At 38.2% G+C, this 27687-nt stretch overlaps 1 protein-coding gene across 1 annotated transcript in view; it reads left to right on the forward strand.

Moving 5' to 3' along the window:
* The window catches only part of MYBPC1 (myosin binding protein C1), a 77636-nt gene that overhangs the window by 48673 nt on the left and 1276 nt on the right, over positions 1-27687 (forward strand). Inside the window, exons 14-28 of the mRNA XM_051643971.1 lie at positions 1234-1396; positions 2605-2711; positions 3928-4061; positions 5168-5324; positions 5958-6062; positions 6702-6890; positions 7906-8040; positions 11508-11576; positions 12701-12868; positions 13346-13434; positions 14665-14860; positions 15522-15661; positions 17297-17456; positions 19027-19163; positions 20034-20220. Coding sequence (XP_051499931.1) covers positions 1234-1396; positions 2605-2711; positions 3928-4061; positions 5168-5324; positions 5958-6062; positions 6702-6890; positions 7906-8040; positions 11508-11576; positions 12701-12868; positions 13346-13434; positions 14665-14860; positions 15522-15661; positions 17297-17456; positions 19027-19163; positions 20034-20220 — 2136 coding nt within the window. The remainder of the gene's footprint in view (positions 1-1233; positions 1397-2604; positions 2712-3927; positions 4062-5167; positions 5325-5957; positions 6063-6701; positions 6891-7905; positions 8041-11507; positions 11577-12700; positions 12869-13345; positions 13435-14664; positions 14861-15521; positions 15662-17296; positions 17457-19026; positions 19164-20033; positions 20221-27687) is intronic.

The raw sequence follows: 27687 nt of genomic DNA on the forward strand, positions 1-27687 counted from the left end.
GCTTTTTAGCAAAAAATGAGGAAACTAGTAAGTTGGTAAGACATAGACAATTCCATAACCAGGCATACTGTCAACAGGCATCAAGGTCACTTGACCTGAACTCACAGGCACAAACACATTACTGTGTAGCCCCCTCAGTATTCTTTGTGCAATATCTCTTTAAAACAGCTGTGTTTTTTAGGGCAATCTATGTGCCCATCCTTTAAAGTTCTCATACATCATGCATAAGCATAGACTGTTTTGGAATACTCATACTGCTTTTGACTGTTTTGTACAAATTGGCATCCTAAGCACAACCAATTAATGCTGTTTTACCAAGCTGGAAATTATCCTTCATGGCTATTGAGCTCCCTCATCTGTCCTTTCATGAACCTTCTTCTGAGGATTTTCCAATTGGCTGTCTATAAACCACTGCCTTTCCCATCACTCTTTGTTTCCTATGTGAGATTATAGTCAGGGATATTTTCTGAATACTGACAGTACTGTGTGTTCAACCTGGACTCTGGTCTACAGCATCTAATATATCAGAAGTTGGAAGTGAACTGGGGCATCAGTTCTCAGACTCAGGTTTTACAAAAGCTAGTAATATCTGTGGGTATCAGCAGGGTGAGATAAGGCAGTTTAGTAAACATGAGAACAAGCAGTGTATGCAGTGAGGCTTACTGGCCAGTCAGCCTTAGCTACCAGCCTGACAAAGCAGGTTGAGAACTACAGTCCTGACTTGTGATTAAATACTTTAGTAAGTCTCCAAGTTCTCTGAGATCAGCTGGGAGAGTGATGAGAGCACTAACATCACTGTTAGATCATAGGAAGGGTAGGTTGCAATCCTTTCTATTGGATATGTTTAGGGACACAAGTCTTTCACTTCTTGAAAGCTTCTTACTGGACTCGGAGCTAGAAACATTCTGCCTCCAGCATCTAAGCACCAGAGAGAGGAAAGCATTCAAATCATGCTCCTGGGCTTAGTTCTTTCACAGGCAACATCCATGGAGTTTTCCCAGTCAGGTCATGGGTATTTCGGATCACACTTTCTAAAGCATCAGACTACACACAAAAAAGGCTAATTTATGTAGCTTATAAATACATATTACTGGTATTTTGGATTGAGAACTTTATTATTGGAGGCATTTTTTTTAATTTGAAGATTGTTGTAATGGCCAGTAGCAGCTCCATGACAGAATCACAAGCTATTGTTGAGATCAGCATTAATATCTTTGCTTCTGTTTTCCTAAGTGAGACCACTGAAGATATCACTTGCACTAGAAGACCAGACTGTGAGGCTTGGACAGGAAATCCACCTGAAGTGTGAGATATCTGAGAACGTGGAAGGGAAATGGTACAAAAATGGGCAACTTGTTGAAGCTAGTGACCGTGTAAAGCTTTATCACAAAGGAAGGTAAGGTCACAAGAGAGCAAAAATATCATTGTACTGGAAGAAACAGGTAGTAAGAGAAGCGTATGCTTTGCTCATTCTTGGCTTGGGGAGGAGCGGCTGGAGAGCTGCCCAGCAGGGAGGGGCCTGCGGGTGCTGATTGACAGCCAGCTGAGCATGAGCAGCAGTGTGCCCAGGTGGCCAAGGAGGCCAACAGGATCCTGGCCTGCATCAGGAATAGTGTGACCAGCAGGACCAGGGAAGTAACCCTGCCCCCATACTCAGCCTTGCTGAGGCTACACCTCAAGCACTGTCTACAGTTTTGGGCACTGCAGGATAGGAAGGACATTGAGGTGCTGGAGAGGGTGCAGAGAAGGGCAACTAGGCTGATCAGGGGTCTGGAGAACAGGTCTTATAAGGAGAGGCTGAGGGAGCTGGGGCTGTTCAGCCTGGAGAAGAGGAGGCTGAAGGGAGACCTCATTGCTCTCTATAGCAAACTGAGGGAAGGTTGTAGTGAGGCAGGTGCTGGCCTCTTTTCCCTAGTGACTAGTCATAGGACAAGAGGAAATGGAGTCAAGTCGTGCCAGGGGAGGTTGAGATGGGATACTAGGAAAAATTTCTTCACAGAAAGAGTGGTGAGGCATTGGAACAGGCTGCCCAGGGAGGTGGCAGAGACACTGTCCCTGGAGGTGTTCAAAAAAGGGGTAGACGGTGTTTCAGGAGATGGTTTAGTGATTAGGGTTTGTAGGGCTGATGGTTGGACTTGATCATCTTGAAGATCTTTTCCAACCTTGATGATGCTATGATTCTATTATTTCGTTATTCTGGGAAACAAATAGTAGATTGGATCCTGTCACAAAGATGGTCTAATAAAAGTCAGAAAAATCTCTCCATGGGATCATCTAAAGATTTCTTCTTGAACAACCAGATTATAATCTAATGGCAGTAGCGCAGAATCCCTGTGTCAAAGAGATTGCACTCCTGTTCTTTTCTATTTCTGTAAAAAAAAAAAAGTTAGAATTGGCTACATTATTTGGTGGTTGTCTCAATAATATTTTGTACAAATCACACAGGTTTTAATCAGCAAAAAATCCACTAATCAGCCAGTAAGGATTTTTAGTCAGTAATTTTACACGTTTGCACAGGTCTCTGAAACTTCACAGATTTTTCCTTACAGCTTGAAGCAGACTTCAAAAATAATTTACATTCATTTCCTTTTAATTTTTTTACAGAATCCACAGATTTGTCATAGCAAGTGCTGCTGTTGATGATGAGGGTGAATACATGTTTGTACCAGATGCCTATAATATTAATATTCCATGCAAAGTACATGTTGTGGGTAAGTATATGGCACAATGACTTACATGTGTAACTACTTTGTCTCTGAGCTTTGGTAATTAAAAGCCATGTGAAATATTCTTGATTACACACAGTTTGTTTCCTCTGAGCAGGCACATACCAGAGCAAACAGACCTGCTGATTTGTCAAAGTGTAAGTGAGGTCATCAGAACACACTTTGCCTGTGCTTGGGAACTGCTCATAGTTTACAACCCTGAGGAAACTTCAGGGAAGGCTTCTTGATGTTGAATTCCTTAACCTAAACCAATATTAAAAGTTTGTGTAAAACACCTGTTGCTATCCTCTTTTCAGATATACAATATTGTCTTATTTGATGAATTGGCTTGCTGACATTGCAAAATGTGATTTAATTGGTAAAAGAAAAGTAGAGTAGTACATATTTACCTATTCCCTAAATATGTTAAATGACATCTACAGAGCAAAACCTTCCTGGCCAGCTTTTATTTACTCCACAAAACAGAAGGCTTGTTAATGACCCCAGTCTTTCAAACAAAAAGAAAACAAGGCATTGACTCCTTCCACAGTACCTCACTGGCTTTTAACTGCAGCCAGCAAATTGGCAGTCAAAAGGAGAGCAATATAAATTATGACAATTTAAAATACATGTCTTGTAATTGAAGCTGAAAAAAGTGTTAGAAAAAGCATTGGTAAGACTTCCAGAGAAGGGGTATTAGAGGGGCATGCCCACCAATATAACTTCCAATACATTAAAATAAATGTTGCATCATCAGTTGGTCTCCATAGAGATCGGGGTGCAATAAAAGTGACCATTTTATTTTCAGAAAAATAATTTCAATTAAGAAAACTTTAAAACTGTAACAGTGATGATTGAATTATGGTAAAAAGTGTTGTAGAAAACCTGCAGTGGATATTCTCAAGAGCCACTTAGAGGAAATCTCTCTCAGAAATTACCTGAATAAATATTACTTCTGCCTCAAAAAGATAGATTCCTTTCTTTATGGTCCAGCTATTACAAAAAGTCTATGGTGCCATGATTTATTCTTCATCAGACAAATATTTTCTTAAAAAGAAAAGTTATTCACAAACATTCTTCCGAACAAAAAATGAGTTGACTAAAAATACCAGGAAAATACAAAACATAGACCGTGTTTCTCTATGTTGCAGACCTGTGCCAGGTCACTGAACTCATAGAGTGGAAGCCACATGGCAAATCTGGACAATGTCTCCTTTTTCAGATCCTCCTAAACTCCACCTGGATGGTCTTGGGGAAGATAACACTGTGACAGTAGTGGCAGGAAGCAAACTACGACTTGAGATCCCCATCACTGGCGAGCCAACTCCAAAAGTCATGTGGAGTAGAGGGGACAAGGTACATTGTCATTATGCACATTTCTTTGGTTTAACAAGGGGGCTTTTCCTTCAAACAATAACCTTTGACCTTGTGAAGACATTGATTTTAATGGCAGAAAACACAGAGGAGATTAATTTTATCTAAAAACCTCACCTCCCTTAAAAATGAAGTGTAAAATGGATACATATTCTTTAGTATCTTTTGGGTCTTTTTGAGGAAGGCTGAAATTAACAAAGGAAAAATTATGCTTTTGCTATAATTAAATTGTAAAGGAGAGGAACACCTGAGATGCAGAAGAAAACTAGTGAAAAACTACCAAATGGCTACTTCTGTGCATACTGCTCAAAATGGCTGCCAGGTTTTGACAGGAAGCCATGGTACGATCAGGTTTTGGAAAATTACCAATAAATTTTCATGGAGGGTCAAGTCTCAAATGAAACAACAGGCTGGGCAATTGGTGTCTTGGGTCTGGTGTCTTAATGCAAAACCAAAACTTTACACAGGTCAGTCCCTGGCTGTGTAATACCAAAAAGCCACTTTCACATTTAAATTTTCATGGTGGTATGTGGAAGCTGGAACATGTTATTACTACTGGATTTGTCAGACCTATCTGATCAAATATCTGACTAGTATTTTTCAAATATTAATTGTAGTATCACCACTGTGGAAATCCAAATAGGGAATTATTCTAGGAGCGCTCTTACTCCAAAGTATGCACCAGCATTTGAAATCTGATCACTCTGATCTTTACACTGAAAAAAATAAATTTCAGTCTGACCTGGGGGAGAATCCGTTACTCTTTCCATCAAATTAATGACCGGCAGCATAGACAAAAGCATGTTCTTGTTTGCAGGACAAGTAAGCCTAGTGCTTCTTCATTTGAGATGCAAAGGCTGAACTAAGTACTGAACAATTGCCATATTTTAAAGTTTTTTCTTTGTCTCTCTGTTATTTTGCCATTTTTGTCACCATTAGATGATTGAAATTCTGAGCTTTACTGTGTTTTTTGTTGTGGTTATTTCAGTATTTTTGCCTCAGTGTCCTGTGCTTTGGATTTTGATTTTTGCACACTGATTCTCACACCCAGAAAATACGATTTTTCCTCTGGTTACTTTGATTTGTAGATGATTACAGATAGTGGAAAAATACGGGCAGAAACATATTCAGACAGCAGCTGTCTGGTCATTGATGCAGCTGAGAGGGATGATTCAGGTCCTTTCAGAATAACATTAAAGAATGAAGCTGGACAGGACACAGCTCTCATCAACATTAAAGTGGTTGGTAAGTCACGTGGAACAGTGCACACAAGCCTTGTCTTTTATCACAGTCCTTTTTGATAAATGCTCCTTGAAGAACCCTACTTTTCTTCACCTCAACAAGAAACAAATTATTTTCCCTCTATCTGAAGGGTATCTGCTGTAGGTGCTGTCCTCCCTACCTAAGAAATTATTGTAGATTCTTCAAAAACTTCTATTTCCTTTTTTGTACCCATTTTTGGATGTGGAATTGAGGTGCAAGAATATGAAGGCCCAGTGTTACTGAAGGACACGGGAGCTCAGCATGGGATTTAAGTAGGAGTTAAGGATCTGCCTGCTGTCTCCTCATGCTACAGGAGCCAAACTTGGGCAGTTGCCTCAGACTGCCCTTAACACCCTCCATTCTCCATGTAGCTGTGGGCCTTGTCTTACCTCATGCCTTCAAGTGCCCCTCTAGTGGCACTTCTCCCTTCTTAACCACCTGCCAGGATCCATAAAGACCTTCTTTCTCTCCCTCTCTCTCCTCATTAGGAACTCCTGTTGCATTTCAAAAGCTATTCAGATTTGTTTCTTATTTGACTTCTTTTTATTTCAAACTAAGCAAAAAATAAGATTTTAAAATTTATTTATTTATTAATATTTACTTTGTTTACAACAGATGTCCCTGATCCTCCTCAGGCACCAAATGTGACTGAGGTGGGTGAAGACTGGTGTATTATGACATGGGAACCTCCAGCAAATGATGGTGGATCACCCATCTTAGGTATATAGTGTTTTTTGTGGTGATGCTCCAATATAGACAAAAGAAAAAAAAAACAAACAAATTAAATAGACACCGTAGGATCAGAGTTTAGCCCAGGCCCTGGAAAGTTGCACTCTGAGTATTCAGCTGGAAGAATGTTCTATGTAATTTTCGACTTTATCAGATAGCAGTTTTTCTAATGCTTTGAAATTTGTCATTTTAGATGTTGCCATATTATCAGTCACCCCCACTTGAAAGATAGCCTCTTATAATACCAAACTTTGAACAGGTAGTCTGTTTGAATGTTAGCAGGGATTTCAGGCTCAATTTACTGAGTAAACTGGAGTATCTTCCAATACACAGAACCAAGAGGAAAGTCTGAGAGGCCAAGAATCAGGCCCTTTTCACTCTGAACTACGTACAGCACTGTTGAAAGCAAAAGTCCAAAAAAGGCTCATGCTTGGCCACAAAAGTCAAATATCAAATAGCTATCAGATAGCTTGCAATAGGAAAAAAATAACAATAACCCTTAAATCACTCTGAGGCTAGAAGGAGATATTGAGGAGTATGCAGGAAAAACACCATTGGCCAATGAGAAAAAAAAGACCCCTCATTATTTAGCCTAATGCCACTACTTACTATAATATCTTTGGTCAATAGGATATTTCATTGAGAGGAAAAAGAAGCAAAGCTCCAGGTGGATGAGGTTGAATTTTGAATTGTGTAAAGAAACAACTTTTGAGCCAAAGAAGATGATTGAAGGTGTTGCTTACGAGGTCCGTGTATTTGCTGTTAATGCAATTGGCATTTCCAAGCCAAGTATGCCTTCCAAGTCCTTTGTTCCTTTAGGTAAGTAAACAAGGGCATAGAGATAGGTGGGCATCTAGAAAATTACCCTTTATATATTATTACAGTCATCTAATTACATGACTGTAGTTCTTGTTACACTTGCATTGCTCAGGAATTGTCTTTATTTAGTGCTGCATAAACTATATGTCTATCCCTGAAGGATAGATAGCTTTTTATAAATAAGAAGCAAGAACATATAGACAGAAAAACAGTGCACTACAATTAAACAGTGACATGCTATAAGTGAACCTCTTAGACTATGGTCAATATACTTTAAGGACCAGAATTAATAGCTCTATGGTTTTGTACATCATAGATGTGTCCTGAGTCAACCAAGTCAAACTACTGGCAGTTTGCATAATTGTCAGAGATGACGGGTTATAGTCTTGGTTGGTTCTTGCAGAAAGGGATCACATATTTTCAATATCTTTTTGCAGGCAATCCACATTAGGTTAGGTCATATTTTACACCATTCTACATGTCTTCTTCCTGTTTCATATTAATGTAACAGCTAGAGGGCCTTCTCATCCACCTGGTGACAGACTAATTTGGTGGCCTTTCCATATAAAGAAACAGATTTTTCAAGCTATTGTGACAATTCTGTATAAAAAAAGGTAGGCCAAAAAGAGTTCCCACCTTTCTCAGTGGCAGCCCAATGATGCAGAGGAGGAAGAAAGTGGTTGTTATTGCTACAGAATTCTTTCCTCTTGCCAGAATATACCTAATGTTGCAGAATATGCTACTCACAGCTTTTCTGCTCTGCCTCCCTGTGCCCTTCTGACTTCTCAGCAGGAGGAATTTAACTCTGAGTTAGGCTGTGACCGGATATGGGATTGAGTCACTTTCTTCTCCTAATTTGGTTCTAATTGGGAAAGGGAGGGATGATTGGAAATTCCTGGTAGGCAGGATTTAGCCTGTCACCTATGATGCTAAATTAGAGGAATATACATGGTAAGTTTAAACCTTGAATTGAAACTCAGTCTTCTGCCTTCTCCCTGTTGCCTGCTTGCTTCAGCTGTGACCAGTCCACCAACTATGCTGGCAGTGGATGGTGTGACTGATACTTCAGTGACGATGAAATGGAGGCCACCAGACCACATCGGAGCAGCAGGGTTAGATGGCTATGTTATAGAGTACTGCTTTGAAGGAAGTAAGTGACAACAACTCTGGTATGTTGCTCATAGTGAAAGTAGGTGAGACTTTTCCCATATTTTTTTTTCTACAGATATCAGTTGCTCTCACTTTAAGGCAGAGACTAATCAGTCAGAAAATCTCTAGCAGAAGGGTTTTGTTCAGACTTCCTTGGTTTGTATTCCGGATCCCACCCACTGACTGTAGTTCAAGCCATCTTATATTTGATCTGAAATCCAAACCAAAAGCCACATAACTTGTTGTAGTGTACCAAGTACCCTGTTAATCACTATCTTATTTTTTGACCTAAATGAAGAGTTGATGCAGTAAAGAGTGGATGGGTGAACAGAAAATAATAAATGGCTGTAACTGTCGTCTGAAACGTGCAGGCTGGCTGGGTTTTAGGGACAGCAGGTACTCAGTGTGGTTATCGCTGTCTTGACATATTATATTTCAAGTGCCAGTTCCCAATACTGAGGACAGACAGGCTCTCCAATAGCTGGCTGCAATTATCTAGGCATGCAAAGTTCATGTCTGGATATGGTGTTTCTACAGAGATTCAGTGTAGCTAGATACAGGATCTTTAACTATGTCCATCTAACACATAAATCTATGCGGAACTGAAGAAGAAAGATGAAGACAAAAGAGACCGAATAAACTTAAAAGAGTAAAATAACGAGGAATATGGAAATAGAATGTATATTTTACAACTAAGCATCTTTGGTGATCAAACGGCAGAAACATAGTATTTTCCAGCAGATTTTCTTCTCATTTGGCATCAAATGACATCTATTTTCGAAAAGTAAAATCCACCAACTCCTGGGTAAGTATCAAATAGCCTGGAGTGGGCAAATACCAATCAGTGGAACTCCAGCAATGTTGCATGCTTGGATGAACAGGACACAGCTATCTTCAGCTCCACTAGCTGCTGTAAATCAAGTGATGAGTTGGACACCTTTTTTCATAAAGGCATTTATTTCAATGAAAGCTTTTCATGAATGCAATCCACAGCCTGGAGACAAAAGGCAGAGGACAGAACTTGTCATTCACATTGTCATATGTTTCAGATTCAGACAATCCAGGAAAACAGTAGCTCACTAAAGTGCTCAGATACCACAGGAGCAGAGAGCCCTCAGCTCTCACTCAGGCAAGTGGGAAAGGGAATGTACAAGAACCACTGGCTTTTCCCAGGAGCACTCAGCATCTTGTAATACTGAGCTGAGTATCTGCAAGGAGCAGGAACAGACTGCAAGAATGTCAGAGGTCTGGAGAAGATTACCTGAAGGCAGACACAGCTGGAATGGTAGGAAGGGTTTTTCTCCTGTATTGGGAGGGAGCTCTGGGAACAGCTTGGAAGGAGTAAGCATGCAGGCTTACATAAAGATGAAGCATTCCTATAATGTTTCCATTGCACAGGCAAGATATGTGAGGATATAAAGGGGACTGTTAATGTAAGTACTTCAGTGTATGCTGTACATTAGGCTCTGTTGAGAATTGGTAGGATGGCAAGGGAAAAGTTGAAAGTGTTGGCAACATGTCACTGTATTTGTGTTTGTATACATCACTGTCAAGTAACCCCTTGACATTACAATATCTGATTTCCAAATTAGGTGACAAGAGGATAAGAAATATACATACACTAATGCAAACTATGGTGTTCAGAGGAATCTTTCAAATCTGTCTTTTAAGGACTATTAGAGATCATTGAATACCTGTTGAATGGAACAAATTCTTTACCTTTTTTTTTTTTTTCCAGATAGGTTTAAACCATATGAAGATGCAACAAAATGGCAGACAATTCTGTCATTTTATAGTTACCCACCTCTGTTAAAATACAATGGGTACAATGTATTTTACATAGCTTTCCAAGTGTTTATGTATATCTATATGTGCCTTCTATATATGCATATACATCTATATATACACAATTGACATTATTTATGTATATATGTTATGAAAATTATTAGGAAGAAGCAAGCTCACAAGAAAATGCCAATTAAAAATTAATGTTATTGGAATATACATTCTTTTCTCTATGTACAGTCCTTCTTTTCTTTCTTGCTATATCTCAGCACCTCCCTTTCTCAGTCCTTTCAGTGCCTGTTCTGCCTCAAACTAATTTCTTCTATATTACTTAATAACTCTTTCATTTCAAGGTACATTTTATGACTGTCTTTATTCATTTTGCTCTTCTTTTCTTTTAGTTACCTGTTTGTAAACTCATTTGTCTTTACCTTCTTCATTCTTTCATTGTTGTCCCTGAAGCAGTTTTAAAGAGGCCGTTTCTGAGACTTCCTTGTGATAGCAATCATTAGGAGAAATCACAATGTGGAAATAGGAAGACAAAAAAAACCCAACATAATTATAATTTAGAAGAATCATGTACATGAGCATTAGCTGGGGTTTATGAAAACTGGTATTTGCTTTACTCTGAACCTCATAATTTGATCAACATACTGGATTCTTGGACTTCTTCAACTATAGTAACACACTTGACTGCTCACTCTGCTTATTATTGAGCTGGAGTCTCATCATGAGTATCTGGATCCAGCATTGCATAGGTATGAATAACATGAATATAGGACTCCCCTTCTCAGGGCTAATTTGTAACATCAGACTTGAACCTCTTGCCATGGTGACGTGGAACAGGCCGAACCTTGTGGACACTGGAGAAGTTAACTCCTAGTAATATATGCTGCCAACGGGTTCTTGTTTGACATTTCAAGAGTAGTCTGATGAGTTTGGCCCTAGTTTTCCCCAGGACACTATGTTTATCTGCCTTTAAAGAGCCATTGTATCTGCAGATGATCTGTTTTTATAGACTTTGAAGGATCTCTGTGGGCTGAGATCTTTGTCAGTGTACTCATCCAGGACTAGATAGTAGAACAGTATTTTTACTACCCATGAAAATAGCCAAGTACAGGTTTCCAGGAAATCCAGGGTAGTCATAGCTTTGTCCAGGAAATAAAGGTTTAGTGTTTGGCCTTCTTTAATTTTCTTTCTGTGTTACCTTTAGCCAAATGTGTTCTATTTCTGTTTTTCCAATTTTTTTTTCCAAGATTTCTATTTTTCTGTCTCTCTTACTCAGAATTCTTCTCTGAATTTCTTCTCTTTTCTATGATGTGTTTTCTTCTCTTTCTACACTTTCCCCCATCATAATTTTGTTTCATTTCTGTCTCTTCCAAATATTCCTTTTGTCTCTTTCTTTTCATCTTTCCTGGGCTATGACCAAGCCCAAAGAAAAAAACCCAACTTCATCTACTCCTCTTCCTTTATCCTCTTCTTTCCTGTGAGCATCATGCGTAACTGTTCTTTGATCTAGATGCCCTCTTCTCATCTCTTTCTGCCCTGCAGTCTTCCTAAATATAGGTCCTCTAAATCTTTAAAGCCCAGCATCTATCTTTGCATACATACTAACAGGAATTTCTAACCACTGACAAAATGCTCCATCTTTGTGAAAGTGGGTGTCTCTGATTAATTTTAAAGATGGATTCTCACAAGGTATATCGACAGATCAGTCTGAGGAATCGATGGAGCCACCTTTTAACGTGGAAGGTACAGTATTCAACAAAGGATATAAATCTTCTTTAATGAAAGAAAAACTCTCTTCATAAAAGATACATTTCTGAGAGTGTATTTTAGGGGCAACAGTCTACAGAATTTGCTGTAGTCTGTGTATAAGGGGAGGGGGAGGTGTTTGGGAAACAGTCATTGATTACAATCCTCTTCTGATAGAAGCTGAAAGAAGCAACTTGAAGGAGAACTTAATTCCTAAAAGTAAGACTTACAGTTATGAAAATGTACCACACTACTGCGTGCTACGTCTGCTGGGCTCTCTAGCTTATACTAGTTCTCTTGTCTTCTGTGCCAATCTTATAATGCCATCTTTATGTGCTGCGGAAGTTATTGCTACTGACTTACTACTCCATAAATCTGACTTCCAAAAGTCAAGGTGCCAGCAGTGTTAAAGTGATCTTTTAGAGGACAGGGTGGGAAAGAAACTATCACTTGTAGGTGAAGCTTTTCTGAAAGACTGTACTGTTTCCATCACTCTATGGATTACAAGCGGCGGCCTAGGGGTAGGATGAAAAAAAATGAAGAATGCTGTAATTATGTGAATAATTCTGACACAGCCTTTTTTAAAGGTACTGGGAGAGATAGCATTTCATTGCAATTTGTAAATATACTGTGTTTCTCTCATCCCTGTGGTCTCAGTGGTGGTTTCAAGGGTACTCTGGTCTAATTGTGACATTAATAATTTTTTAATAATTGTGACAATAATTTTTTTAAAAATTTATCATCAAGGAAGCTGTTAAAGCAATGATGAGTGCTTTTGGAAATACACCCTATGTCCCCCTTGTTTTCTGTCTGCTGAATTTAAAGACTAATCCATTTTCTCTCTGAAAATTAAATAATTGACACTTTCTAAAAAGCATTTATTTCTCTAAATGTAAGTATATAATTGGCAGAAATCCTCAAAGGTTTGAAATATTTTTGCTACATATTATTAAAGTGAATCAATACCATCTTAAAGCATAATTATAAAAAATAAATAGAGGTATTAATCAGAATATAATTCATCTATTACCATTTGGTAATTTTCCTCGTCCGTGCAGTGGATGTATTTATAATTCTCTATTCTTTCGATTCGTCCTTCCACCCTCTTTTCCCTAAACCAGCTGATGAATGGATCGTGGCTAACCCAGAGCTGACAGACAAGACAAAGTTTACTATCAATGGCCTGCCAACTGGCTCAAAAATCCTTGTGAGAGTAAAAGCTGTGAATGCTGCTGGGGAAAGTGAGCCCAGGTACCACCCACAGGCTATTTTAGTCAAGGAAGTGATAGGTAAGATCTTCCTGCCTACAGTCACCCACAAATACACTTTGCTTCCATACTTAGTTTGTTTTTTTTAAAGGTAACACTTACTTGTTGGAAACTGATGATATGGCCTTATAAAGCCATTGTGAAGTGGCTAGAAATCATAAAACCCTCTTTAAAAATATTAATAGTTTTTGTTTGTTTGTTTTATGTGTTAGCCCTTATTGCTCAGCCTTTCAAGTCTTTTTCTTTCTGCAGAACTTGGCCTTGATGTTGCTTTTTTTGAGTTGCACTAAGTTTCTTATCTATTCCTACCAATATAACATACGGTGTTACAAAACCTGATGGAGTACTGTGGCACCAAGAAAATTAAGTTACTTCATTCATTAGTCACTTTTGGGAATTGTAGACCACAGAGCCTCCATTTTTATACTGATGCCCACCAGAACTGACTCAGTTAGAAAAGAAAAGAAACGCCAAACAAAAACTTTTGGCTTTTTACAGAACCTCCAAAGATTCGTCTACCAAGACACTTAAAACAAACCTATACTCGAAGAGTTGGAGAAACTGTGAATCTCGTTATTCCTTTCCAGGTAAGAACTAAAACCGCTGATAGGAAAATACACAGTTGCCTAGAAGCTTTTGCTTTGACATCTCAAAGAAATAATGTTAAGCCAGTTAATGAACTGGATAGCTAGCTTAGACAGACTGATTGGTCATCTGTCATCCAATGGACACTTATAAATACTCCTGATAGACATTACATGTGAGATCATTGCTAGTAGAATGCAAAATGGTTATACAGGCAGTAGTTAAATATGATATGAAGAGTCAGACTGTAGCATTCTTGTCTTGAGAGAGGAAAAGGGAGGGGAAGAGCAGGCAGAGTTTCACTGTCTCCTGCAGAAACTGCAACTTTTATATCCTTGAGATGACCACAATCGTATAAATCTTTCAAGAATCATAGAATGCCAGGTTGGAAGGGACCTCAAGGATCATCTGGTCCAGCCTTTCTAGGTAAGAACGTGGTTTAGATGAGATGGTCCAGCACCCTCTCAGTCTGAATCTTAAAAGTGTCCAGTGTTGGGGAATCCACCATTAATAATTCTTTCAAGGATATAGCCCATGGTTTCTCACAACATTGTGTTAACTTTCATTCCCTTACCTTTTACAGCTGCACTTGCCTCTCTATCCTCAGGGTCCTTGATCTTCTGAATACAAGAATTACAACAGGATTCATTATTTTATGTCTGCACACCTGACGACACTGGTGGGCATGATCCAGCCTCTACAAGGCTGATAAAAGCCTAATAAAATCTTAATCAGCAATACATTGCGAGATACACTGCTTTTGAGAAATTAAGGGAATATTGTATGGCTATTCTCTAAAATAAGGCATTCAAAAAGGTGTGAGATTACCCTTTTCAGGGAGCATCTGCAAATTGTTTGCCTCTGGAAGGCAAATCCCTTGGTAAAGGGGGTGGAATTCACTCTGATTTAAGTACTTAAATTGAGCACTAACAGGCCCTTAAAAATAGCACACAAAATATGTTAATCCAGCCTACCTAACAAATATTGCAACTGCTTTTGCAATGAAAGAAAAGAGTCTGGGACCCCCATGGGATTAGAGAGTGTAGGCACTCCCATAGGCCAAATATTTTGTGCTACACTTTCTGCTTCGTTTTGTTGGGGTTTTTTCCCCTTTTTTTGGTAAAGTTGTCAAATTTAGCCAGAAAGTTATTTAGCCAGAATTTGCAAATATTTTCATTCTCCTAAATTTCTCTCCCAAAATCATATACAACTTGTTTCCTGGCTTCTTACAGGGAAAACCAAGGGCAAAAGTATCATGGGAGAAAAATGGTTCTCCAATTGACAAGAACCAAATCAACATCCGCAGCACTGAAAACGACACTATCATCTTCATCCGAAAGGCAGAAAGGAGCCACTCAGGGGAATATAACATGAAAGTGGAAGTAGAGAACTTGGAGGACAAAGCTGTGATAGATATTCAGATTGTTGGTATGTTTTGAGAAACAGAAATAAATGCATGCCAGAGAAGCAGATTTCCAAGAAGCAGATTTCCAAGCCAATAGGAAAGCAGAGGAATCCCAAAGAGCACTTTTCTTGACAGTGATAACTCTCCATGTCTAATTACTTGGCTACAGATTTGTGGTCTCTAAGAAAAGCTCCCTACACAATGGCAGGTGCTTGTTGGAATCAGTCTCTTTTTTTTTTTTTCACTGTTATATTTTTCATATTCCTGTCTATCCAGGATGCAAGCCTGGTATCCATAGCCAGAAATGGTATTAAATTCATAGCAACTTTGTCATAAGCGTAACATGTAAGAAATCCTAAATGTTGGAAGTCTATGGAAATAGGAAAGACAGACAAGAAAACACATTCACTTCTCATTTTTTCCAATCTATTTCTTTACAAAATAGGCAAACTGGTAGTACAGCCTTTATAATGATTATCCAACTTCATCTTTTAGGAACACACCTTCAGCTGGTTTTGACTTCCAAAATATCATGTCCTTATGCAATTAAAGAGTACATGCATTAGAGAGAGAAACAGAACTAAGTGGAAGATATCTGTGGAAAAGAAAGAGAGAGAAAGAGAGAGAGAGAGGGAGAGTGAAAACAAACAATGGGAGATGTCAGCTGCCATATTTTCATTACAGATCGCCCTGGCCCCCCAGAAGTTGTAACTATTGAGGACGTCTGGGGAGACAATGTAAATTTATCATGGAAGCCACCAAAAGATGATGGCAATGCTGCCATTACTGGGTACACTATTCAAAAAGCAGATAAGAAGAGTATGGTAAGTAAAAAGGATATGTTTAAAAGGCTGATGCACTCATAAACTGTTCCTTTCAAAAATGAAAACCTTTACACACTAAAATTAACATAGGTGGACAAAGCATTGATTTGACAGTGCTCAGAAAATCTGCAAAGTGTCTCTAAAATTATAACATTCTCCTGTTCACTGTATCTAAAACCTAAAAATGGAAATATTTTCAGATGATGCCAAAGAGGAGGGGTAAAGGGGAAAGGACAGATGGATTTGAGGGAAGTAATTCTGCTTTTTTCCTTTGTCTCAGTAGAGAAAATAAACCCCCAAAATATTAATTCTTAATTCAGTAGGTTGCTACTAAAATAAAAATTTAGTGCTGTTATTTTTAAACCTGTAATGTCACATTGTGTAAGTCATTGCCAGTCCTTACTACCCATGGCAAAATGGTACACATATAACTCATAAAATGCTTTGAGATTCACAGATGAAAAGTGCAATATAGAGATGTCTATTATCTTCATTAAACTGACAAGAATTTTACATTTCTTTAAAAGACAGTAGCTGGATTCTTACATTTAACCTTTCCTGCAAATTTAAACACTGGAAATCTAGGACAGTGTTTTGAGAGTTGCCTTATCAAAAGGAATCTTTATGCTGTGTGTCCCCTGCCCCACTTCAGAGATGGTGTCCATACAGAGACCAGAATAATGATGCCCCCATCTCTAAATTACTGTGTCAAGGAAAATGAGACAACAGCAGTGTCTAGAGTCCAGTATGTTATTCAGGTCACAGTGTCCCCATATTCTCTGTGGTGTTGAATTTTGCAATTTTGGCACAGCTGGTCTTGTACAAAAAACTGTTTTCCCAAAAGGCACTTTGGCTCCTGAAGATGACCAAATATCAATGTAAACTGTGGCGCAGGGAACTCAGCACAAGTTCATCTTTAGAAAAGCAAGAGAGCTATGTAGGGCAGAGTAAAGAAAAGCAAAAAAACACTGCTGTCATCGTATTGCACTTTATATTAATTGCATTTTTTGCATTAACCTCTTTCATCTCAGTTTGTTACTTAGGTATTGTGTACTAGGATAGAAATCACACATCCTGTTTACTGCTGGCAGACTAAAGTGTAAAACCCCACTTCCCCAACCATGCCTGTAGATAGCAGAGGACCACCTGCATAAAATTGCATTTCTTCTGAACACTCAACCTGTGAACAGGAGGTAGATCAGTGCACTGGCCTCTTGCGAGTACATGTTATTGCAGAATAGTACATGCTACAACTTTTTCTATCTGCAGCAGTACCTCCTCTGTCAGCAACATCCACTAGGAATGAAGGAGGTTGCCTTGCCTCACACAATGCAAACTTTGTAATACTGGATTTCCTAAAACAAACCCTCCCAGCTAACAAGAGTGCAACAGTTCATTAGGGCTCACTTTCTGTTTGACGTTCACAGCTCAGCAGTGAGCTCTGTGGCAATCTCATTATCACTCATTTCAGACAGAATAATTCATTATCGCCAGCTTCCCTATTTTAGTATCCATTAACATTCCCTTAAAAGAAAAATCTTGCTCCCACAAGCTGGATGATTCTTCCTAGCAACTAATGGCTGAGAGGTGCAGGATGCTGAGGGGAAACTTACTCTCTGTGTTTGTGTCTTTCAGGAATGGTTCACAGTAATCGAGCACTACCACCGCACCAGTGCCACCATTAACGAGCTCATCATAGGCAACGAGTACTACTTCCGGGTCTTTGCTGAAAACATGTGTGGCCTCAGTGAGGACGCAACGATGACCAAAGAGAGCGCTTTGATTGCAAAGGATGGTTAGCTAATTATCCATTCCTCATTAAAAGGGAAGGGTTATGTTCAGAGGCTGGTAGGTGATTAGAGGTAAAGGCTGTACCTCTGAAGCATTCAGATGCATTTCTAGCCCCAAGACCAGGTACAAGTAACAGCTAGGACATTCCACATTAGGACTTCTTGGTTTTTCCACAGAGTTCATAGCCTTTTTTTTTTTTTAAATCAAGACTGAGACATTTTTCCCATGTTCTAACATTTTCTATGGTCTTGGATCTCTGATTTGGGTCACTGCTGGCAGATCTAGGTTGACAGGAGTTGGAAGAGGAGTAAAGAAGCTGTTCTGTCAGAAGCAGTGGGTCACTTCCTCTCAGCAGAGACCTGGCATCAGCTCTGCACGTGCTCCCATCCATGTCAGGCAGGATTCAACAGATAAATGCAACTCCTGCTTCACAACTCTTGTAGATGGAGCTGGACATACTGTTTCTACAGTCAGAAATCCTGACCTTTCAGAAATTGTCAGTTTTAAATTGTACTGTAAACTTAAAAAAAAAAAAAAAAAAAGAAAAAGAACTGCTCCTATATGGAAGGGAAATTCTATGTACAGGTGATTTAAAGGGAGAAAATCAAACTAGATCACTTTCATATGAATTAAATGAAGGAATACATAACTGTCATAATACAGGGGACAGGCAACCTGTACAATGCACATGGCCAGGCTGAAGGATTGAAGGTCCAAGGTACTAGACCCCACTTCCATTCTTAAAAAGAAAACCACGTCCTTTTCAGAAATGGGATCATGAACAAAAGAATGGGTATAGGCATTGCTCTTCATCACTGCTTACTTGCCCTTGTCATGAGAGCAAGTATCAGGCCTATGCTGCAGGGAAGTCCTTATGAGAGCTTGGATCAGGTTTCAGTGAAGAAAAGATGTTTAATGATACCTGTGCTCAGAAACAGATGTCAGTCTGTCCAGCTGTTTAAAATGCTAGCTTAGTTTGTGGGTGAAGGTGATTTATTGATGCTAATATCCATTGCAGAGCAGGGATAAAGTAGCAGTAAGAAATTAGATTTTATTACCATGTTTTTCTTGTACAGAAACAACATCTATTCAGGTACCTGTATTGTTAGTGAGTGCACTGTATGAAGCAGAAAGAAAAATGGATTTTCAGATGCAGAGCCAAACTGTAATCAAAACAAACTGTGAAAAGTAATTGACAACACAGTGGTTCTGTGATTCTGTGCAAACAAGGCTTGTCAAGGCAGGCATCCCACAGTATATGTGTCAGGATCTGCCCTGTTCTGTAAAACGCAGGGAATGCAGACAAAGACACAGAATAAATGTCTATCAATTTGTATACTGCCTACTCAGGAAACAAAGAGAAGCTCTCAGACATCTGTATGCTACAGCATGACCAAGGGCTATAGTCACTTCAAAGCTCAGTTCCAGCCTTCCCTACAAGTGCAATTACTAGAGTCACATTGGTACCTAAAGCAGTGCAGATCAGAACCGGCTCTTTGGAGCTGTTTAAGATGCTCAGGTATTTAGCTACACACCAACACTCTTTTAATAAATGTTTCATTTTAATTTCACAGGTAAAGTCTACAAATACCCAGTTTACGACGATTTTGACTTCAGTGAACGGCCGATGTTTACTCAACCTCTAGTCAACACATTTGCTGTAGCTGGTTACAATGCTACTTTGAACTGCAGCGTTCGGGGCAACCCCAAGGTACAGGATAGCTCCTAACACTATCAGTTAAGCCGTGAGAGAGTTTAACCTGCCAATACAAACTGTGATAGCATTTTTACTATTTGTCTCACGCACAAGCCAGGCTGAAGACAAAAAGAGTGATGTGGGCTCTACAGAATGCAAAAAAGGACCTATTTACGTGTGATATAGGCATGTTATGTTACTAAATCCACAGATAACTCAGTGAAAGGGCAGAACCTCAGGATAAAGGCTGGGCTATACTGACACCACCAACAACAACAGCTGTACAGTTAATATCTTGATACAGGTTGTTACTAAAATAAAGTCATAATTATTCTATAAAAAGCTAATTATGGTTCAAGGAAGCACAATGCAGGAATACTCTGGGGACTACGTTGTGTAATGCATCTTCCAGTTTCTTTTGAGCTGTCTCTGTTTTCTATTGTGAGAAACTGAACGAACCTAGTAAAAATGAGAAGAGTGTTTAGGAACACATTTGCTGTTCACTCTTCACATTCACAGTTTCTGATTGTGCACATTTATGTGAAAAAAAACACATGCTTTTCTTATTGTCTTGGATTGTCTCTCAAAAGCTATTGCTTAGATGTTTACTGTCTTTACACATAACTTCTTATATCAGTAAGAGTAATTATATTTGTTACTTTAGTTATGTGATAGCAGCTGCACTGAAAAAATCATTCTTAAAAACAGATGCATGTTGCAGCCTATGTTTATGCTCGAGATCAGAATTATAGTTTCCCTTTTATCTCTATTTTATGTCTTGCATCTTTTCTGGATTACTCAGCATTAACTGAACATCACAAAAAGTGGTAAAACATTTAAGTTCATAAGTTTGTGTATGTGGGCTTTCTTTTGTTTTTACCACAGCCCAAAATAACCTGGCTGAAAAACAAAGTCATTATCATGGATGACCCGAGGTACCGAATGTTCAGCAACCAAGGTGTCTGCACCTTGGAGATCCGCAAGCCCAGTCCCTATGATGGAGGTACTTACACCTGCCGAGCAGTCAATGCACTTGGAGAGGCAGAAGTTGATTGCAAACTGGAAGTAAAAGGTAAGGGGTTTAAAGCATTGCAAATGTCCTTGTTTATCTAAACATGTAGGAGTCAAAAGTGTGCAAGGCAGAAACGAAGTTCAAACACTTTTTTAAACTTTTCCAGATGAAAATAATAACTCAGTTAGGACAAAATAATAAATTATCTCGGTTGCTTTGCTTTCTTTTTGAGGACCAATATGCTGTGCTTATGCTACATTGTCTTTTCCCTCCCTGCACCCATGCGGATTCACATGTTCAGTGACTGCAAGGACTTTTCCACAGCTGACAAAATGCTAGAGTGTGACTCTCAGAGCTCTGCCACTTACCTGAGAAACTCTGGGAAGACTCAGCCACAGAGCTCTCTGGGAAAACATGAAGAAAATAATCTTGGATAAGAGACAGATCTCTGAAGGAAATAGCAAGGGGAGAGGGACAGAAGGAAGAAAGATCAGTTCAGGGCAGACTTGGGCTACTTCAAAATTATTTATTAAACAATGTACTTCCAAGGAAGTTTGTTAGCAAAATCATGTAGCAAAAAGCAGTACTGTTCTCAAGGACACGAGCTAGTAGATAAAATTGCTGTATTTGCTTTAAGAACAAAGTAATCTAAACTATGGATTTTGAAAACACAAGGAAAGTGCACGAAGTAAGTTAGACTTCTACAACTGAACACGTATCTTTATTTTCCTTAATAGATAAATTTTATGAAACCTGGGTAGTTTAGCATTGACTAGGATATCATGAACAGCAATAGGATTTGCATTGGACTACCCATGAATAATCTCAGGACTATATTTTTCAGAAAATTACTTCCTAGGAAAAGATGGGGTCATATTTAGCTGAACTAACTCACATCAAAGGCTTTTATTTCAACTGTGGAATAAGCCAAGTATTTCTGAGAAAAATAATCAGAGATTCTAAGGAAAGCTGCCTAAAGCCAGCTGACAGGAAGTGCCTAACTCATTAATTTAGAGGGAATTTAGGCTATCTGAAGATAGCCTTCATGATATTATTTCCATCATGCTAGTCTATAATGAAAAACATAATATTTAATAACTTTATGGATGGTATTGTGTTTATTTTGGGTTTCAGTTTCCATTTTCTGTATTTTCTGATGCATCTTGTCCCGCAGCTCAAATCTGCTATGGGAGCATTGCAATTATTTGAAGCCATTATAACAAATATTTGGTCTATGAAGCTGAACATTTAACTTATGTAATGAAAATATGCACAGTATGTTTCTTAATTTTCATTACTTATTTTAAAGATACTGTGTTTAAAAGGTGATGTCCTCATCCTGGAAGTACGACTGTCTTCCTAATCACAAACAAACTTTCTATTTCATAGCATCACAGAAGACCTCATCACCTGAGAAGGTTGCTTCACCTTTTTTTTATATATACTGAAAGGCCAAGTCAGTTTGTTATTTCATTAAGCTTCCTAAGTCCTCAAGCCATAAAGTTCTCACGCACGCTGTAACTTTTTATTCTTCAGCACTTTTGCTTGTAGTACAACTAAATGCTACATTTTAATGCAAGAAGCTGTTTGTTTCTGTCCTTTGTTTTACAACAAATTCTCTACATAAAATGTGCAGAATACTGTGAAACATTTTTAAGATAAGGACCAGTTTAACTAATATGTTTCCTTTTTAGGAACTCCAAACTCCAAATGTTGCCACAGATTACATATTATTCTTCAGTCATTCCCTTTCTAGCTGTTGTGAAATACAGATATTTCTGTTGATCTTGGTACTTTTTTCACTGAATATCAGGATGAATTAGTTCAGTGGTTTTGAAGCATAATACAAACACCATGTTGTCATTCAGGCTCTTTTTTAATATGTATTAATTTTCCAAGAAATTGTTCAGCAGCAGAGACATCTGCTCTATGTTAGTGTTTTCAAGAAAGAGGTGTGATAAGATTTTTGCCTTTGATCAATTCTGTTGGGGAATTTAATTTCTTACATTTATGGACATTTATGTACTGATATCTCAAATAGGTTGGGGATGCTTAAATCCTTTTCCAGTAAGCTAGAAGTAATGTACCTAGGAAAAAACTACAGTTCTGTTCATTGAAGTTCTGTTCATTCACTAGGTACAGCTGAGATTATGTAATTGATCATTTTTGCTGACAAATGTTTATTTAGCTTTCATAGGTCACATTTTCTGAATAGTGTTCTGAAATGGAGAGCACAGGATACACTATGTTCATCAGCTGCCAGACTTGTCCCGTTCTCAGCTGATTCATGCATGTCTGCATGGAACACTAAAACGAAACAAAACAAAACAAAAAATATCTGGCAACACAGCAGCAAACATTTAGTGCAGGCAACAGTCAGAGCAGTGAAGCACTAGAGCAGATTTCCAGCAGAGGCTGTAGAGGCTTTGGTACCAGGAGCCTTTAAGAGCAGCCTAGAAGAATGACAGCAGTACTTTTTACGAGGGCTTATAGTGAGAGGACAAGAAGTAATGGATCAAAACTGGAAGGGGGGAGATTTAGGTGAGACATTTGGAGGAAAGTCTTTAGTCTGAGGGTGGTGAGACACTGGAACAGGTTGCCCAGGGAATCTGTGGAAGCCTCATCCCTGGAAGTGTTCAAGGCCAGGTTGGATGGGGCCCTGAGAAACCTGATCTAGTGGGAGGTGTCCCTGCCCATGCAGGAGGGCTGGAACTAAATGATCTTTAAAGTCCCTTCCAACCCAAATCATTCTATGATTCTATGATTCTATGATTCAGTACAATTTGTTAGGACTATAAAAATTAGAGTACACCCTAAATGACATCTCAAGATTTGCATCCAGTTCTGCAAGTCTGAGAATCCGAATAATTTCTTAACATTGTCAACATACCTGAGCACCTCAATTCAATTCAAGTACCCATTGATCATTCCTCCCACAGCAAACCTCGGACAGATGCATGGACTTCGCATCATGTCCTGAGGATTGTATCAATCATCCTATCAGCAGCACATCCTGCAGTCTCAATTCCTCTGGCACCTTATCACGGAGTTGTAGTTGAACGTACCTTTCCTACAGTAAGAATGAGGCTGTAAGAATTACTCCCTTTAGACAATATTTAGTTCATCCTTTCCCACTTTTAAACAAAACCTCACACACTGACTTCAAATGGCATAGACATTTCTGGACTCAAAAGCGTTTTTTCTTCTCAAATAAAGTAATATTTACTTTAAAAGGTCAACTGGAAAAATGGAATACTATGCCACAGATGTCTTGCTCAGAGAAGTACTTTAGTTTTGCATCACACCTGGAAGAAGTCCTGAAAGATTCAGGCTGTTAGTATCCCACCTAGGCTATGTATTGTCTCTCTCTTCTTAGCTGTGTGATGGGTTATTTCATTAACGTAAATTCCACCTCCCAAGTTAATGGTTGGTTTTTGAACTTGACTTCATATCAACTATCACCTAATACAGTCCCACTCCCTTCCACCAAGCTTGGGATTGTGGTTCTGTCCAATTATTTGAGCTGTGAGTGGTTGCCTTTGCTGAGATTCCTTTCTCCATCCTGGCAGCTCCAGCCATTACTTTAGACTTCTTTTTGAAGACTTCTTAGACTGGTGATTTGTAAGGCTTAGGCACAAGACAGCTGTTGTAAGGGTTCAGTGCTGACGTGCTTAACGTGACTGACAGTTCAACCAAAGAATTCAAAGGGAGTAGGATTAAGGGAATACAGCAGCTGTAGCTTGGCAAACCAGGGAAGGCTCAGGGTTTGCTATATGATACAGACAAATATAAATTAGTATTAAACAGATGGTGCATAAAAACATCATTACATCTTATTTCACTCTTCTATTGAGTTACATGTAGAATCACCATTCACTTAAGTTTCCCTGCCCAGGTGGGCTCTTCGGATGACTGTTCATCACATTGACACAGAGCCAAGGCTCACGGATCTCTGACTCACTGGAAAGGGATGGCAGTGTCTGTGTCTGTTTTCATATGTATAGCTTTAAGCCAGTTCATATTTCATGTTTCATACTCATCTTGCTATGGAAAAAAATGTATGTCTTTTAAGTTTGTTGAGGTAGATCCCTAACTATGACTGTAAATCTTCCATTACAAGCAGTAAGAAGCTGATCCCTTATCAGTGTCACTGAGTCAATGAAAAGATTGAGATAAAGCACCATGTGTCTTTTATCATGAAACATGTTTTTGGAAGATGTTTATCTTAAGAGTGAAATCAAAGTCAGTGATCACTCTAATAACCTGATGATAGTGAAGCTGCTGTATGAGAATTTTTTAATTTTTTTAAAGTGTTAAGATGAACTGAAAATAATTTCAAATGCAAATAAACATCACTATAAATATTCTAATTCTGCAGTGATATATCATGGAGTAATTAACCCAGGAGAACCATTCTTCTTGGCGGGGGATAACCAGGTTTATAATAAGCATACCCCTCTGGACATTCCATTTCATTCCCTTCCTTTCTTACTACATGCAAATGCATTTTCTGCATGCAAAGTGTGTATTTATTTGGTTTTTTTTAGATTAAACTAGCTAGCATCTCATGGCATACAATGTCTATGTCACATGAGCAAAGAAGGCCAAATTAATCAAGAATATGGGTATTTAACATCAGAGTTACAAATATTTTAGACATATTTCTGCTATGCCACTGGGCACAGAACTACCTGTACCTATAAAAAATGTATTTAATAACTGTAACTAGCTTTGATCAGAACACATAGGCCTTTCTAGGAGATAGAAATTTGCATCTCAAAGTAGAGCTCTCAGTTAGTTTATTAAATTATTGAAAGAACAGAAGTATCATAAAGTCATTTGCTGTGCTTAAAAGGTATTTTTTATTACAGATTAATCTTTAGTTACTAGTTACAGCTCAGAATGATACTCCATACAGGATCTTAACCTACAGAATCTAAGGATGAAAACTTGATACAACTGAAAGCAGTGAAAAAGTTTTTACTTACACGTATATAATTTTACTTCATTTCCGCAATACTTTATTCTATACAGTCAGGTACAGTGGGGTTCAGAGAATCTGGCTCTTACTATAGAAATGTGTTTGCCTGTAAACTTGCCCAAATCGAGAATACTGACAGTGCAGTTTTAAAATGACAGAGATGCCCAGAAACCACTCTGCAGTATATTATACATCCAAATTTACGATTTTAAACCTAAAATATCTTACGAAATCAGGCTAATGTTCCTGTAGTTTTTGAAGTATTGAGGTATTTTTCTTGAAACGCTACAATAAGTAGGAAGTTGAGTGCTTTTGTATACATACACATGTAAAGGTAAGGATTCCTATAGGGCAAAGAGCATGCTTTAAGTATTGTAAATGTGGATATGGGACAAAGTACATATTTTAGTGTACAGGTATGTAATTAGTCTGTACTTGATTATTTTGCCTTATGAAGTTTCAACATATATACATATATGCTTCAGTGTTATATGTGTGTGCTTTTTTCCCTGGTGGAAAAAACATATATATATATATATATATACACACACACATATATATATATATATGTTTGTTTCTTTGAAGCTATGTTTGGAAACTATTATCAAAAATATTGGTTGCATAATTTGGTTCCAATCTATACTTTAGACTAATTACAGGATTCATAGTTACTTGTACATATTAATATAGCTTTTACATATTAATGATAATTTTGAAGTGGAACTGGATCCCTACCTTTTACTCTTCACGTGCTTCTATTCCCAAATATTTTACATGACTAAGGATTAAAATATCGTATTGACATAATTGTAAATGTAATTTCGCTCAACATTTTCTCTCTACTTTTGTGTTTGTGATTAAATTGTTACTTCTCTTTCTCTCTCTCCCTTAGTTACACAGTAAGGATTTTTGAATGTATATTGTCATCTAAGGTAAGCTTTCATATGGTTCTTGCATATGAAGCTTATGTCTGTTTACACGTCATACAATGTCTGCCTAGTATGGCATAATTTTCATTATTTCACTTAATGAAAATGGTTTCTAAAATTAGTAGCATAAAAGTTTTAATGCATATAAGTATGTGTTTTTAATAATAATTGCTTGTTATGTTAATTCCTTTTAGTAGTACATTCCAGTACCTTTTAATAGTGCATGACTTAGCACAATTAATTTGCATGAATAAAATGCAAGCAATAAAAAGAGAATTTTGCATTTACACTCAGTTATTTTCATATAGGAATATACCTCTACATAAATTGATATATTTATTCCGCAGTTACTTTCATCTAAAAATGAATGACTCATATCACAACTTGCACTACATGAGTTGACAGGAATGCCAAAAAAGCATGCTTTTTTTTTTTTTCTGTATTGTGCATCTAAGGTTGGGAGCAAACAGTTCTGCAACTATGATGGTGTTAAATGAGACAGCACGGTCTCATAATCATTAGTAACTAATAGCACTTTAATTGGATAATTCTTCTGTTAGTAAAGGTTATAAATGCCTACAATCTGTGCTCAGAATAAATGCTGTATCTAAGTATCAGCTCAGTTGCATTTAGCTGGAGCATTCAGAGGCACTGATATCTTCATCCTGGCAATGTACTTTTGCTTTAAAGCTTTTCGTGTGTTCCAGAAAAGGCTCCAAAGGTAAGTCCACTTGTTAGCGTGTGGTTTTGCAACCTGCAGCACAGAATACTCATGCAGATTTGTAAGAGGAATAATAATGGTACCCAACATTCTGACAACAAACACCACCCTTCACCCTGGGAAAGGGCAGACTCTAACGTTTTTAGCAAAATATTTATCTTTCTCCCATTTCCAAACATAATTTGATTTCAGTGCAATTAACAGAAATAGCCAGGTGTTTAGTTTCCATGACATTTTTTTTCAATGGCATGAAACAACACTCCTGATTTTGATTGTTTATATTAAATTACTGCTTCCACATCAGTGGGATCTGGGGTGCCCTGGTGTGTTAGAGATTACATACATGTTTTTTTCTGGGCCCTGAAAAGAAATATTTTCTCTTGGATTGCTAAAATTATTAAAAATTCTTCAAAAATCTTTTGCCTTGTCCATTTTTCCAGAACATCAAAGTAAATATTGAGTACTTCCAGTGGCTTTCTTGTAAGCCCAGGTTTCTGTTACAGCAGGGATTTAAAATAGATGGGTTCAGTTTTTTTTACTCCCAGTGGCAAAACCACAGTCATAAAGCACATAAACCTAAAAGGCTGAGAACGGTACTGCCGGTGCCAGTTCAATAAATATTGACTCCAACCATTATAAAAATGGAAAATGGGAGTTGGGGGAGGGACGGGGGAAGAGTTTAATTTCACAGAGACAGGCAACAAAGTTTTGGCAGGGCTGGAAGGAAACACTGAATAGAAAAGGCCCCTACTTGTCAGCAGGGCTTGTAAGCATGGAAACTCACTGCTGCAGCTAAGGAAGATGCTGGCCTTAAGTCTGGAGAAAGCTTCAAGCTCTAGGAAAATCTAGAGCTTTCAGAGAGTAAGCAGCTGTATCCAAGGTGACTACATGTAGCC

This window comes from Apus apus, chromosome 1 (genome assembly GCF_020740795.1).
Source record: "Apus apus isolate bApuApu2 chromosome 1, bApuApu2.pri.cur, whole genome shotgun sequence".
In the NCBI taxonomy this organism is placed as follows: domain Eukaryota; kingdom Metazoa; phylum Chordata; class Aves; order Apodiformes; family Apodidae; genus Apus; species Apus apus.